Source organism: Carassius carassius, chromosome 16 (assembly GCF_963082965.1).
Source record: "Carassius carassius chromosome 16, fCarCar2.1, whole genome shotgun sequence".
In the NCBI taxonomy this organism is placed as follows: domain Eukaryota; kingdom Metazoa; phylum Chordata; class Actinopteri; order Cypriniformes; family Cyprinidae; genus Carassius; species Carassius carassius.
In genome coordinates this window covers 18,941,840-18,954,979 of record NC_081770.1, presented here as the reverse complement: position 1 = coordinate 18,954,979, position 13,140 = coordinate 18,941,840, and the positions used below count along the sequence as shown (strand labels likewise).

General features: G+C 39.8%; 1 protein-coding gene across 1 annotated transcript in view; it reads left to right on the top strand.

The window, feature by feature from the left end:
• The window catches only part of LOC132160200 (inaD-like protein), a 128,547-nt gene that overhangs the window by 19,881 nt on the left and 95,526 nt on the right, over positions 1-13,140 (top strand). Inside the window, exons 12-18 of the mRNA XM_059569946.1 lie at positions 6-140; positions 4,394-4,473; positions 4,843-4,899; positions 5,467-5,601; positions 6,600-6,770; positions 6,927-6,995; positions 7,324-7,533. Of these exons, the coding sequence (XP_059425929.1) occupies positions 6-140; positions 4,394-4,473; positions 4,843-4,899; positions 5,467-5,601; positions 6,600-6,770; positions 6,927-6,995; positions 7,324-7,533 (857 nt within the window). The remainder of the gene's footprint in view (positions 1-5; positions 141-4,393; positions 4,474-4,842; positions 4,900-5,466; positions 5,602-6,599; positions 6,771-6,926; positions 6,996-7,323; positions 7,534-13,140) is intronic.

Below are 13,140 nucleotides of genomic sequence, written 5' to 3'. Positions count from 1 at the left end.
TACAGTCCAGAGAGAGTCGTCGCGTGTGTCTCTGAAGAGATCGTCTGAGATCAAGGCACGGGCGGATGTTCAGAGGGGCTCTGTGGTGGAGTCTATGGACCCTGCTCTGAGTGGGATCCCACAACAGATGCAGGGGAAAAGTGAGTTCAGACAACACAACACACGTCTGTTCACTCACATACAGGTGCTCAAAAATGCGGCCGATATGAAAGACTTTACACAGACCAGCCCTCTGTTGTTCTGCTCTTGTAAAAACATTCTTCACTTTGTTTCGATTGGCTTTTTATTAATATGTTGAGCCTTGGTGCTCATGCAGGAAATGCAACTTTGAGTTTACATCATTGCTAGTATTTTTACTAGTAAGCTTTATAATGGCAGTGAATGGGGATCAAAATTTTGAAGCCCAAATAAGTGCATCCATCCATCATGAAAAGTGCTTCACACAGCTCCAGGGAGTTAATACAGGCCTTCTGAAGCAAATTGATGAGTCTGTGTAAGAAAAATATCCATACTTAAAACTTCATAAACTAATATCTAGCGTCTGGTAACTTTTGTACATGTGTTTACAAGAGAGTGTCATATGACACATTGCTTAAGGCATAGCTTAAGCTCCGGTGAGAATGTCTCCTGAGAACCAAGTTTTGTTTACAGCACATGAAAGCCTAGAAGGTCGTACATCAGAACTGAAAGTCTTAAATTTATAAAGTCATAGTATTAAATGTTGCATGCACTGCAAAAATGAATATCTTCCTCAGTATTTTTGTCTTTTTCAAATTCTAAACTAGGGCTGTCGTTTTTCACTAATTTATTAGTCATAGGAAAATAGCATAATTAAAATATTTTAACGCAATTAATGCACTGTCCCAGACCTGTACGTCATCTTACACTGCATAAAGTTGACTGTTGACAAACATGATGCAGGGCAACAACTCACTGCGTGATGTAGCCTATATAAAACGCAGTTAAACAGCCTTTAAATTTAAGATATTGGGGAAAAAATGCCCCGTATGACTTTTTGTCTAATGTTTGTCGTATAAGCAGTAAGAGCAGGATCACACGAGTGCAAATGTGATTTTATACAACAGTTCAGTAAATAAGAAGTTGATATTGTTATATTTTAAATAGGCTAAAATATTGTCTGTTTTTGCTCAATTTTGCCAACAAAAATATTACCTATAAAGCCACAACAGAGGTGTTGTGCATCTCCAAGAAACGCTGCGGTGAATGAAACAATGATTCAATGGCCCATTCATAAAGAGAGCCATTTACCTAGCCTAAACGGTTATGTGTAATAAATTTTTATGTTAATCAAATAAAAATATTTCTTTCCAAAGCTACATTTTCTGGGATTTCTACTTGATACTTTTCCCATTTTTCCCAGCCAAATCTAGTTTTCGATAAATTAGATGAATTAATTGGCACATCCTGTAATGAATTGTATTACATGATAAATAAAATGTTAATCGACTGAAAGCACTAATCTAAATATTTTTTAATCAAGATAAATTTGCTGGAGAGACAAAGACTTTTTTTAGGAAATTTAACAAATTTAAATCAGTTTATGCTTAAAAAAAAAAAAATGTTGATTTGGAATGAAAAGTTTATTAAGTTGAATAAAATATAATTTTAAGAGCCTATTGTCAGATTTTTTTTTTTTAATCATAAATACACTTGAGTTTGATAAATATAGTCTCTAGTAGTTTGATGTTTTCTGTGAAAAAACTAGCCAGGGCAGCATTGCTTCCTTTTGGACAAAACAAATTGCCAAAAAAAATTATTCACGGGAACCGAGCGTACTGACAAAAATTTGACTACACACGTACAATACAGTACACACATACTACATTGATGCCTACACTGTGCGCATACCGAAGCAAACAAATATAACCCAAGTATACTTTAAGCTTAATACTGACGAATCTGATACTTACCGCTCCCCTCTGGATGGAGGTCAGATTCAGGCCAGCTTCTACACTGAGCTTAGCAGGCATTGTTTCAGTCATGTTAGCCGGCAGATATAAATATGGAGATAGGTGGCCTGGAAGCGGAAGAGCAGGCCTTGGCTGAAGCTGAAGCAGCCCGGAGCTCTGGTTACATTCTGCCCTAATTAATCCGGACAAGACCCAGTACCTGCCAAACTCCTAAATAAAGCGTTCTGTTGCACTGGGCCAATACATGCCCAGGATAACAATGATTGGTTGTCAGGGACTCATTTCCCAAAGCTGGAATCATAGCACGTGTAAAATGATAGCCACCCTCGAGTCAAAAAACACACCACTTTAATCATGCTTTCACCTCCCGTCTTTTTTTACCCTGTGGTCTTAAGAAATTATATTGCCATGTGAGCATGTAGATGCTTCAATATTTTCTTTATGGATAATGTGCGGCTGTTTTGGTACATTGACGTGACATTTGATAAGAGCGAACTGAGAGGTTTCGCTGAATTTCACCCATTGATTTTAAAGATAACTACCCTGGAAGTGCCATTATATGGTTTATTTTGTGTCATGTAAAGTTGAAAGTCTCTTGTAACAGATGTGTTTCAGCCCTGATGTTAAAAAAATGTGGACAACACGGACTAGTTGCTGCCGGGTTTTCTGTGCTTTTTCCAAGTTCTGTCACACCAGTGGTTTCGACCCATTAAAATCAATGTGAAAGTTGACGGCGAGAGCGCACCATCACAAAGAAGTGGTGACAATCGGTCCACGTTGGTATAATTACAGTCTGCAGTTGCTCCAGAAATGCCCACAACAGTTAAAAACCACAGGAAGTACTATAAAAAACCTCATTTACTCAACTTTTGTGAGTTTGTAGTAAGTTTTCCCATGTGATGCCCTCTATTAAATGTTGACTGACATTTGGATAGGGGGTGGACATTTATTCTCCATGTCAGCGGAGTTTTTCCTGATACGTAAACATAACAAGCCATTGCCATGATCAACATTTCCCCTGCTCTGCATATTTTCCATTGTGCCGCACCTGGGCTGCAGATGTTGGCTGGGGTTTGACATCCCACGTGTAGAAGCGATGCATTGCTGTATTAATGTAGTCAAACATTTGTGATGAATGGTGTTGTGAGTGAGGCGTTGGAAATGCTAATTTAATCAGGTCTACATCCCTCGCTCTCACTCACTCACTGACTTCACTTTTTAATGTAATGTGCTCCACAGCAGGGACTGAAACTCTTGAAAAAGCTTTTTTAATGTTTTTTTTTTACATGTGGTCAGTAAAAGCCGTTTATTTTACATTAATTTGCCGCTTTTGTTTTTAATAAAATATACATTACTATTTAAAAGTTTGGGGTGGTGGGTACTGTTATGATTATTACTGATGTTTTTTTGTTTGTTTTTTTTTAATTGAGAAATACATGATTTTATTCAGCAAAGAGCCATGGAATTGATTAAATGTGAACAAAAAAATAAAGAAAATCCACAAAAATAATAAAGTAGCAAATGAAGCCCAATAAAAAAAATTTCTTGAGCAGGTAATCAACATATAAGAATGAATCATATGACACTGAAGACTGGAGAAATTATGCTGAAAATACAGCTGAAATAAATTACATTTTAAAATATATTAAACAGTTATTTTGGATTGTAATATTATTTCATGATATTTCAGTTTTAACTGCATTTTTGGTTGAATAAATGCAGCCTTGGTGCCCATTTGACACTTTTTTTAAAACATTTAAGAAACCTTACAGATTCCAAACTTTTAAATAGTTTTTATGAATTTAAGTAGTTCGTATTAAAATGAATACTTTTACTATGATAATTTGAATGTCATTATGACATTGTATGATTTTGATTTGTTGCACGCAGCCAAAAAAGGCGAAACTTTAAAGGTATGTACCAAAATGTGATATTTTTGTAACTAGGTACTATTTATGTTATTATTTAATATTCAACATATTTAATGTGACTCTGTTGTTTGTAGTAGCGGGAGATCAGAACCTTTTTCATTCATGGCAAGTGTCTTGTTAAATTTACAGCTTAGGTTACAGAATAACTTTTTTTTCTTAGCCAGAACATATTTCTCTGCAACCCCCTACTACTTCTGCCCCATATCATAGTTAAGGGTCACAAGCGCCCATAAAAGCTGTTCCACCCATTTATCTGCCTCCATTGCCCTTTGGGCTTCCAGCCGATACTGTTCCCAGGCGTCCCGTTGTCTTTTTCTGCAGTATCTTTGCTGACTCCTCTCTCAACTTTTGCCCTCGGCACACTCTTGGCCCTCTGATTATATTCATCCGTCAGCCTGACATCAATCCCATGCTAGTATGCAGCACCTGACATTAATGTCATACGTTTCCACTCACTCGGTCACGGACAGTGGGCACCCAAATGGCGGTAATTGACTTTAAATGCTGCTCTCATTATTGTGTGTGTTGTAGTGCAAGAGCCGGGCCAGCTGACAGAGATGGAGCTTCGTGCTAAATGGGAGCAGGCTCTCGGTCCACATTACGATGTTATGGTAAGCAAAAATGTAGGGGAAGTAATGTTAACAGATGCTAAGTGCGGCTCTCAATTAAACATGAAGCAAACTGCACATCAGCAAGAACCGCCAGCACTTATGCATGCTGTGATAAGAGATGTTCGATCGACCAGCTAAATCTGGCTGTAGATTGCCTCAGTTGACTCCTGTTGGATTTGAGTTCATGTGCTGACACACTGTTGTTTGGGTTTACTCACCATTAAGGGAGTATGCTGACCACTTTGAGGTTACCACTATGGAAAATTATTATTATTAAATATTTTTTGGTTTGTTTTTCACTTTTGGTTTGTTTTTCCCAGTTTTTTTTCATGTTTTATTCACATTTTATTTGCATTTTATTTTTTACAGGTTGTACAGCTTGACCCAGTCATAGATGATGATATTGAGCTGCAGAAGTACTCGAAGGTAACGTGAAAACAGCATATTTTATGATTCATTAATTTGTTCATTCATCTCTGTAGTAGGGCCGGGCGATGTATCAATTATTCATAAAATATAGTGGAGATTGTAGCGAGTTGATTATATATATAATCCTTCTTTGTCTCATGACTTGCAAGTATGAGAACATAAAGATATCAGGGATGGTTTCAGATAGCTCCGCACAAGTTATTAAGTTTAATTAATTGCTGTGAATCAATTTGTTACAATGAATCAATTAAAATTCCTGAATGGTTTGTTTTAATGATCGCACAAAAAGTGTTATTATTAAGTCCCCATCTAGCTTTTAATATTTTCAAGTGTTTTGGTAAAAATATAGCATAATATTAGTGCATATAAAGAAAAAAATATTTAATCCTTGTGTTCATTTAGAGAAAAACTATATGGAATTTTGATTTGATTGGTTTTAACATTTTGAAGAAACACTTTTTGAGCAAACACTTAAATATCAAGATACTGTATATATTAAATCTAACCCAGTCATGCTCAGTAGTGACTACAATGAGTGAGTCTTGCCATAAAATTTTTCTTCAGCTTCTCCCAATACACACGATGCGCTTGGGCGTGGAACTTGACTCTTTTGATGGACATCACTACATTTCTACAGTGGCTCCTGATGGTCCAGTGGCAAAACATGGGCTGCTTCGACCAGAAGATGAAATTCTGGAGGTAAAGTCATTTTAAAATGTGTTAAACAGCATCTGCACTGCCAATGTGTGTCTTTCCTGCATCATCACTATTTGGCATTATGGTTACGTGGGCTCTCAGGGTTTGGACAGCCTGCAGTTTTGCTATTGGCTAGCTTTGGTGAACCTCTTCTCGGTTGCTTTAATAACATTGACCTTTGCATCCTGCCAGCACCAAGCCTCCAGGAAGGCTTGCTGCTGATGTTGCTGCTGGCTCATGGATGTTCTGGCAGGAGGGCTCCTGAGTCTGACCGAGGCCATCTGCATGACTGTCCCCTGCCCTAACCTCCCCACTGGCCTTGCTTCCTGCCCCCTTCCCTCTAAACTTCCCCCTCCCACCTGGTCTGGTGGCCGAGGGCCGCTGTGACTTCAGCCTGTTGCTGTTGGCAGGAGCCTGGGTGGTTAAAGCAGGGGAGATTTGCAGGGCTGCAGGGAAAGTGGCTTATAGACGGATGTGGCGTACCTTAAGGCTACGTCCTGGGGCCAGTGCATTTGTTTGACGTTCTGATGAATCGTTTATGAAAATCCCATTTTTCAGTGTAACCTAAACATCCTAATGTACTCCTTTTGGCCTTGCTAGATGCTAAGAAGCCGAGTGGTACAGTGATGGTGTGTATGTGTGTGTGTGTGTATAAGGGAAATGATGTGTGGAGACCTTGGTTTCCTCCTGTTTTGGGCAGATGGCACAGTGCCGCACCAACTCACCATAGCAGCTTCAAGCTTGCCCGCTCCATGAAATGCCAATCAAAGATGGCCAGTTGAATGCCACAGAGACAGTGTAATATAGTCACCAACCTAATAAGCACCCCATAGGATTTTAATATAATTTCTCACATCCTTGTCAAAGAAAGTTACACTTCAAGTGACCTTATTTTTGTTTCCACAATCAAACACTAGGGGAAAAGTTTGAAAGTGCAGTGAAAGATTTCTGTATGTTTGTGGGTGAAGATTCTCCCAATAAAATGCTAGTTGTATTCGCAGGTGAATGGCGTGCAGTTGTATGGGAAATCCAGACGAGAGGCTGTTGCGTTCCTCCGAGAGGTTCCTCCTCCCTTTACATTGGTTTGCTGCAGACGCCTGCAGGGCAGCGAATACCTACCTGAATCCGAAGAGTGGAACTCATCCAGCCCCTCAGCCAGCCTTCAGGAGCAGGTACCAAGTACATACACGCAAGAGAGTCCAAAATTAACACTCAACAACTGCCAAATGCAAGTAAAAATTGGCTTTAACAAGTTACTCTGCATTGGCCGATAATTTTAAACGAAACTGAAAAATAATATGCCTGCTTATTTTGTAATAATTTTACAGATTGAGAATAACCTCTCCATGTTTGCCAAAGATACAAGTCTACGCAACAGCATGAGGGAAGAGTTTCAGGTTTGTTCATCCTATAATAAAAATTTACAACTGGATTTTAGCTCAGTTGCTCTCTACTGGTTTTGCTTCAGGTTCTAGATTTTACATGTGGCACCAAAGTAGTTTATTATAAAAAAGTACAAAACGAATTAAAAAAAATAGATAAAATCTCAGAAAGTTTAATTACAATATGATTTTTTTTTTACATTTATATAGTATTGTTTTGTGAAGTCCTAATTTATGATTGAATAAGTAACCCCAACAGAACAGACCTGCAACCCATTTCGGGTCACCGCCCACCAATTGAGAACCACTACTATCTCATTGTGATTTGTGCTTTACTTTTCAGGCCCGTCAGGCTACAGCAGTGGAGCAGGAGGTTAATGATGAAGAAGAGCCCCAAGAGCCAAGCAGCCCTGAGAAAGAGCAGATGGATGAGGAGAACAATGATGAAGAGGAGGAGGATGAAATGGAATTGGCTCTATGGTCTCCGAATGTGCAGGTGCTAGAACTAGAGAAAGGAGAACGAGGTCTCGGTTTCAGTATACTAGACTACCAGGTGGGGAATTAACTCATTTCTTGTTCTTTTTTTTTTTTTTTACCATTTTTTTGGAGAGAGTAACTTCATATTTATCTTTGTCTCTGAGAAAAACTAAAGAAAATTAGATTTGCATGTCAAGAAACATTTACAAGCAGTGTTTTCATATCATCTGCATGGAAGAACCAACACAGTCACCGTGCACTGTAAAGCTGGCTATATTTTAATAAATATATACAGTAAAAACGAGACCAATCAAAATTCAGCATGCAAACTGATATAAAAAAGAGGTCTAGTCGCAATTCACTATGCAAGTATTATGACGACGTCTTCATGGACTTATGTTTTAAAAACATTTACATTGACATTTATTAATTTGGCAGATGCTTTTATCCAAAGTGACTTAAAGTTGACATTATATCATTATAAAACATTATATCAATGTTTGTAAAATCTTCATATATTTCAAGTTTGTGGGAAAAAATGGATAGCATGCGTACAGCTGAATATATCTACAAAATAATTAAAGTTTGTATGGAACTGTATGTTAAGCTTAGGTTTAAGTAATACCAGTAGTTATATGCCATTGAGAACATAGGAATAATGTTGTCTTGCAAAAACTGTAATAAAAATAGATAAAATAACAAATCAAATCAATTTGTTCAAAACCGGTACCAATTATCCATAAATAATTCAAAGCCAAGTAAAGTAATGACATTTAGGGTTTTCTGTCAACTGTCCTTTAAATGGGGGAAAAAAGGAGACTGGACTCAATTAATCCCCCTTGACTTTCCAAAAGTGTGATCACAGGAAACGTTCGTTGATGTCACAAGTCATTGGACACTGAACAAAAGAAAGCAGTGAAACCTTTCTAAATAGGGCTGCCGCTGTTTATCTGGCCCCGCGCCAGCCGTCAAACCCTTTGCTCTGCTCACTTAGTACGAAAAGCTGCTTTCTTCCTTCCTTCATTAGCCCTCTAATCAGGGCTAGTACATAACTGCATGTTGATCCTGAATCAGAAGTGATCATGTAATGAGGCCACTTAGAATGCAGAACTTCTCCCGCAGACCTACACTCCACTGGTCCTGTGGGACGCCTCGTGTTTTATATTATCCAGCCACGGGTTCCAATTGATTTCATGCAGGGAAACGGTATTGGCAGGAGAAAAGCATGCCTATGCTTTTGCAACTTCATCATGACTGTAATAAATGGCCGCCGCATCGTGGAGAAACTGAACGGAGATCATGTTTTAATGGTAAGATATGCTTCTTTCCTCATCAGTGAGTGATGGGGGCCATGGCGACATGGACAGAATTACATTGCTGCTTAATGGCAGTAACCTGAGCAGTGATCCCTTAAATTCTTCCTTTCTCTTCATCTCTCTGATAAATTAAGGAATGAAGATGGAGGAGGAATGAGGAAACTCGGGAGGGAGTCCATAGGCTCTGTGCTATGATGAAAAAAAAATGTTTTGCTGACTCAAAAAGTCCTTTGTCTTATTTTTTTTCTTGATCGTATGAAGCTACGCAGGGGTTTTTGTTTGTTTTTGGAGCATGAACAAGTACAAACGAATTGCATCAATACTGCATCTGCGCACTGAATTTGAGATCATCTCATCCCCACTAAGCCAAGAGGAGAAGAATTTCGCAGTCCCGCAACTTGGATCATAGATCATTGTCGTGGAGAACGCTAAAGCTTACTTTGCAGATCTTCTGGAGGAGTTGCTGGTGCACCCTGGGGTTTATTGGAAGCCATATTGACCTGTGCAGCTTCCCCTCGGTCGAACTCACAGTCTTCGTGCTCTGCACCAGCTGAGCCCCCTCCACCTAGCCCGTCTGCTTGCTTATCTACACCGAAACAACGCTTTTCAACCCGAGGGCCTGATGCATGATGGGTGGGAATTGATTCAATGGAGGAGGGGGTGTAGGCATTTGCAGAGTTGTGAAAAAAAAAGTGTTAAAATGTCCATAAATGTATGAGCTGTAAGGAATTTCCAAAAAGACAAAAGTGAGCAACTCCCACAATGCAATGATGGGTACGGTCTTCTACCATCTTCTAATGGAGGAGGAATCTCTCAACCTTTCTTTTTGACTTCTTTTCTGTTTCCCGCGGCACATGGGCCAGGGTTTCTTCAGTCTGCAAGGGGGAAATTGATTTTGCCGTTCTTTCCAGTAAGAGGCCTGAGCTGATAAGGCCGAGTAGGCAACCTCGAGACCTGCAGACATGCTCGAAGCCTTACAGAACCTTCAATCTCCCCCTCTTTCTACCGCCCTCATTCCATTTTTCTTGTCTCAACCACTATTGTTACCCCCAACGCAAGGAGACCTTGTAACCACAGCTAGATTGATGGGAGCCCACGGTCATACTGACGGCTGGAAACCAGGGAGTTTTTCTTCCCTAAATGACACCCCTGACTGTGTGAGTGACGTGAAGTGGCGACGGCAAAATCATTTGGAGTCATGCCTCAGTTTTTGCTCTGGCAAGAAGGAGATCTCGAAGTAAGAAAAGCTACATGGCAACATGAGAAGGACCCCCTTGGTAGTACTAGCCATCCTGGTAATGGAGATTAATGAAGGTCATCTTGAAGCCAAACAACTGATCTGAAGGGTCGGGCTGTGGTGGTTTAGTTTTAAGTAGGATTGTACTCTCATGGCCATTTAAAGGTCATTACTATGAGTTTTCTTTATCAATTGAAGTGTGCGTATGAAGTCACAGTGCAGCCAGGCTCAACTGAAATATGATTGAGCAGCTCTCCCACAAAGGGTTTAGGGTAGATGTAAGCTGCCCATAGGGAACGTAGCTTAACATAACTTTCTGTTTGGGTAGGATGTCGGCCCTACACCAGCCTCAAAAAGAGAAATATCTCAGTTCACAAAAACAAAATACTTGCTGAGTGAAATTATGGCATGAAGAACAAGAAGAATTTGATCTGCAACATGTTCTCCGAAGGTTCTTTTGCAATTACAAATGCCATATTCCATGAAATTGTATACATTTATTTGAAAGGCCTTTTGCAAGTAGGCTGTGAACTCTCGGCGTGCAAAACAAATTTATTTGATTCATCAGTAGTGACTGTATGGCTCCAATAATTCATGCCATCCAAGGAGAAGAGATCTGAGAGAATGCATTTTTGAATCATTTAGGTGGTTCAAAGCGTCTAACCTGCACTTCAATACAGCATTTAGTCTCATCCAGTGAATGTTTTAAAGGGAAGTCATAAATCATCCCAGAGTGTTTTTATTTATTTATTGTTATTTATTTATTCTGTGGCCTAAAGCTGCAGAAACTGACCAAGGGCTATTTTATTACCGTCGCAGGAAAATAAGCTACCAAATCAACTACAGGACACTGTCCTGAATGTTAATATGTTAAAGAAGGATGTGCATTGCACTTTGGAGCCATGAACAATTGTTATAACATCATGTTGTCCTTTCGAAATAGTGTCTTTCATTATAAGAATCTAGATTGTGGTAGATCCAAAGAAAGATGTATCTGGTTTTACTACTCTTGTCATGCTTGCACTGTGTGTGCCACCTGTTGTTATGCCAAAAAGCTGCCCACAGCTTTAAGCTTTAAAATAAAAAACAGCTTATGCATTTTTTTTCTCCCTGCTTTCAATTGGCTTGCCTTAAGACTACGATGCACTTCTCAATATTAGTGTCATAACTAGTAGCAAGAAAGCAGTGAATAACTGTCAAAGCATACAATGTGGGTACCATTCTGCCATCCGTTTATTTTACTTCTGCAAGTCAAGATATTTTTCGAACCTAAAATGGCAACATTTGGGCAGATGTGGCTTGATGGTTCAAAAGACAATAAACAGATCTTGAACCATTTTTTCCTTAGTGTGAGCGAAAGACCTTTTTCCACTATAAAGAATCTTTGTGCAATGGAAAGATTCCATGGATTTTGAAGGTTCTTCATGGAACCATAGATGCCAGAATCTTTATTTTTTTTAAAGTGTAGTTTCAAGGAATTTATGTAATTGTACAATTTTCTCATAAGTGCTGTAGAAGAGGGCACTCTCTGTTCTTTCCTCAAGGCAACTACAGTGAGAATAACCAAAAGAAGGATTAAAAGAGAAAAGAAAGCAAAAGACAGATGTCCTGGAGTTCCTGGTATTCTGTTCAGCAAGATTGAAGGTGAGGCAGAGCGCAGGAGCAAAACAGATGACTTGGCCTGCCATTGATTCCTGCGAAACAGCAGATTTACTGTCCACCTGACTCCACTCTGAAGAATTTCAACTCGTTCGACAAGCAGGGCCAGCCAAGAGAACGCTCGGCACTTGATGACAGTAGAGAACCTTAACCCAGAAAGAAATATGGGCGATCCATTCCGACCACCAATGCTCATACCCATCCGTTAGCTCGCTGACAGTTTTAACCATGATTAAGGTTATGCAGACCACAGGAAGCCACCATGATGGGTCCGTTGGCTTTGACCTAAACTAATTTTATCCAATTTTGACTGGCTATTTTTAGCGGTCAGTGGTGGAAACTCACCACCTGCCAGGGACTTCTGGGATGGTCATTTCCTTTGGATCTGGAGATGTTCTTCACACCTGTAACATGGAAGACAGTTGCTCCCCCAATGAGCCATGTACCTTTACGCCATCTAAATCATATGTGCACTTGGATGGAAACATGAATAAGAAATGGAGCAACCTAGTTTACTATCTTTCCATCTCTCATGTGAACATCCATTCTGATCGGTATCTTTATTCTGTAGCAGGTGATGTATTTTCATATTAGGAGCCCCCTGTGCAGGCCCGTTCCCCTTGGTTTTTTTCCTCATATAAAAGCTACTCTACTGACATCACTGGCCATGTGGGATGAGAGCAGGGCTTGGAAAGCAATGCACGCTTGGCTGGAACCCGGCAGCCGGACAATGCAGCCTGTGTCCCCCTAAAGCGCCAGCTGGAGTGGAACTTCAAATCCTCTCTCCAACTTTTTCCTGTGTTTTTTTTTTCCTCTTTCTTTCCCTTCTAGTAGGCCTCCGTTCCTCTCACTCTGAAATTGCTTTTCTCTTCTCGTCTGCTTACCGTGCAGCAGTGGCTCACTGGGTAATCAGGGGGCAGTAATTGCTGGGCTTGCTGACCCACTTTTTATGGTTGGGCTGGGTGAAATGTACTGGTCTGCTGTCCACGGTTTCACTCAGGGCCTCTGCTGTGAAAAAATAATTTTGTAAATAATATGTTATCTCCTTTTCTGAGTGGTCATTGTGGTCTGAACCTTGACATTTGATGTCTTTTGTGGCCTTGTCCGAAAGTGGTGTCTACTGCAGATGCTGTAATGACTCAAAACAACATACTTTTAATTTTTTATCATTGCAGAAGAAGAGATTCATATCAGAAATCTCAAAAAATGCAAGGATCGTCCGTTCGTCAGGTCGTTTGACACGGTTGGTCATAAATGTTCATGGGCAGATAGATGAGATTACTAATGACTGCGCTCCTGCTTCAGTTTTTACTCTCAAATAACTACTTGTTAATCACTTTTATATTGTCATTCGCCACATAAAAGCCGCCCATATGGGTCATGAAATATATTGTTGGAGACATCAAATCGGTTGAATTGCAGTTTTACGGCAGAGCTCCCAAGAGATGTGATTGATACCGTAGCACTTGGG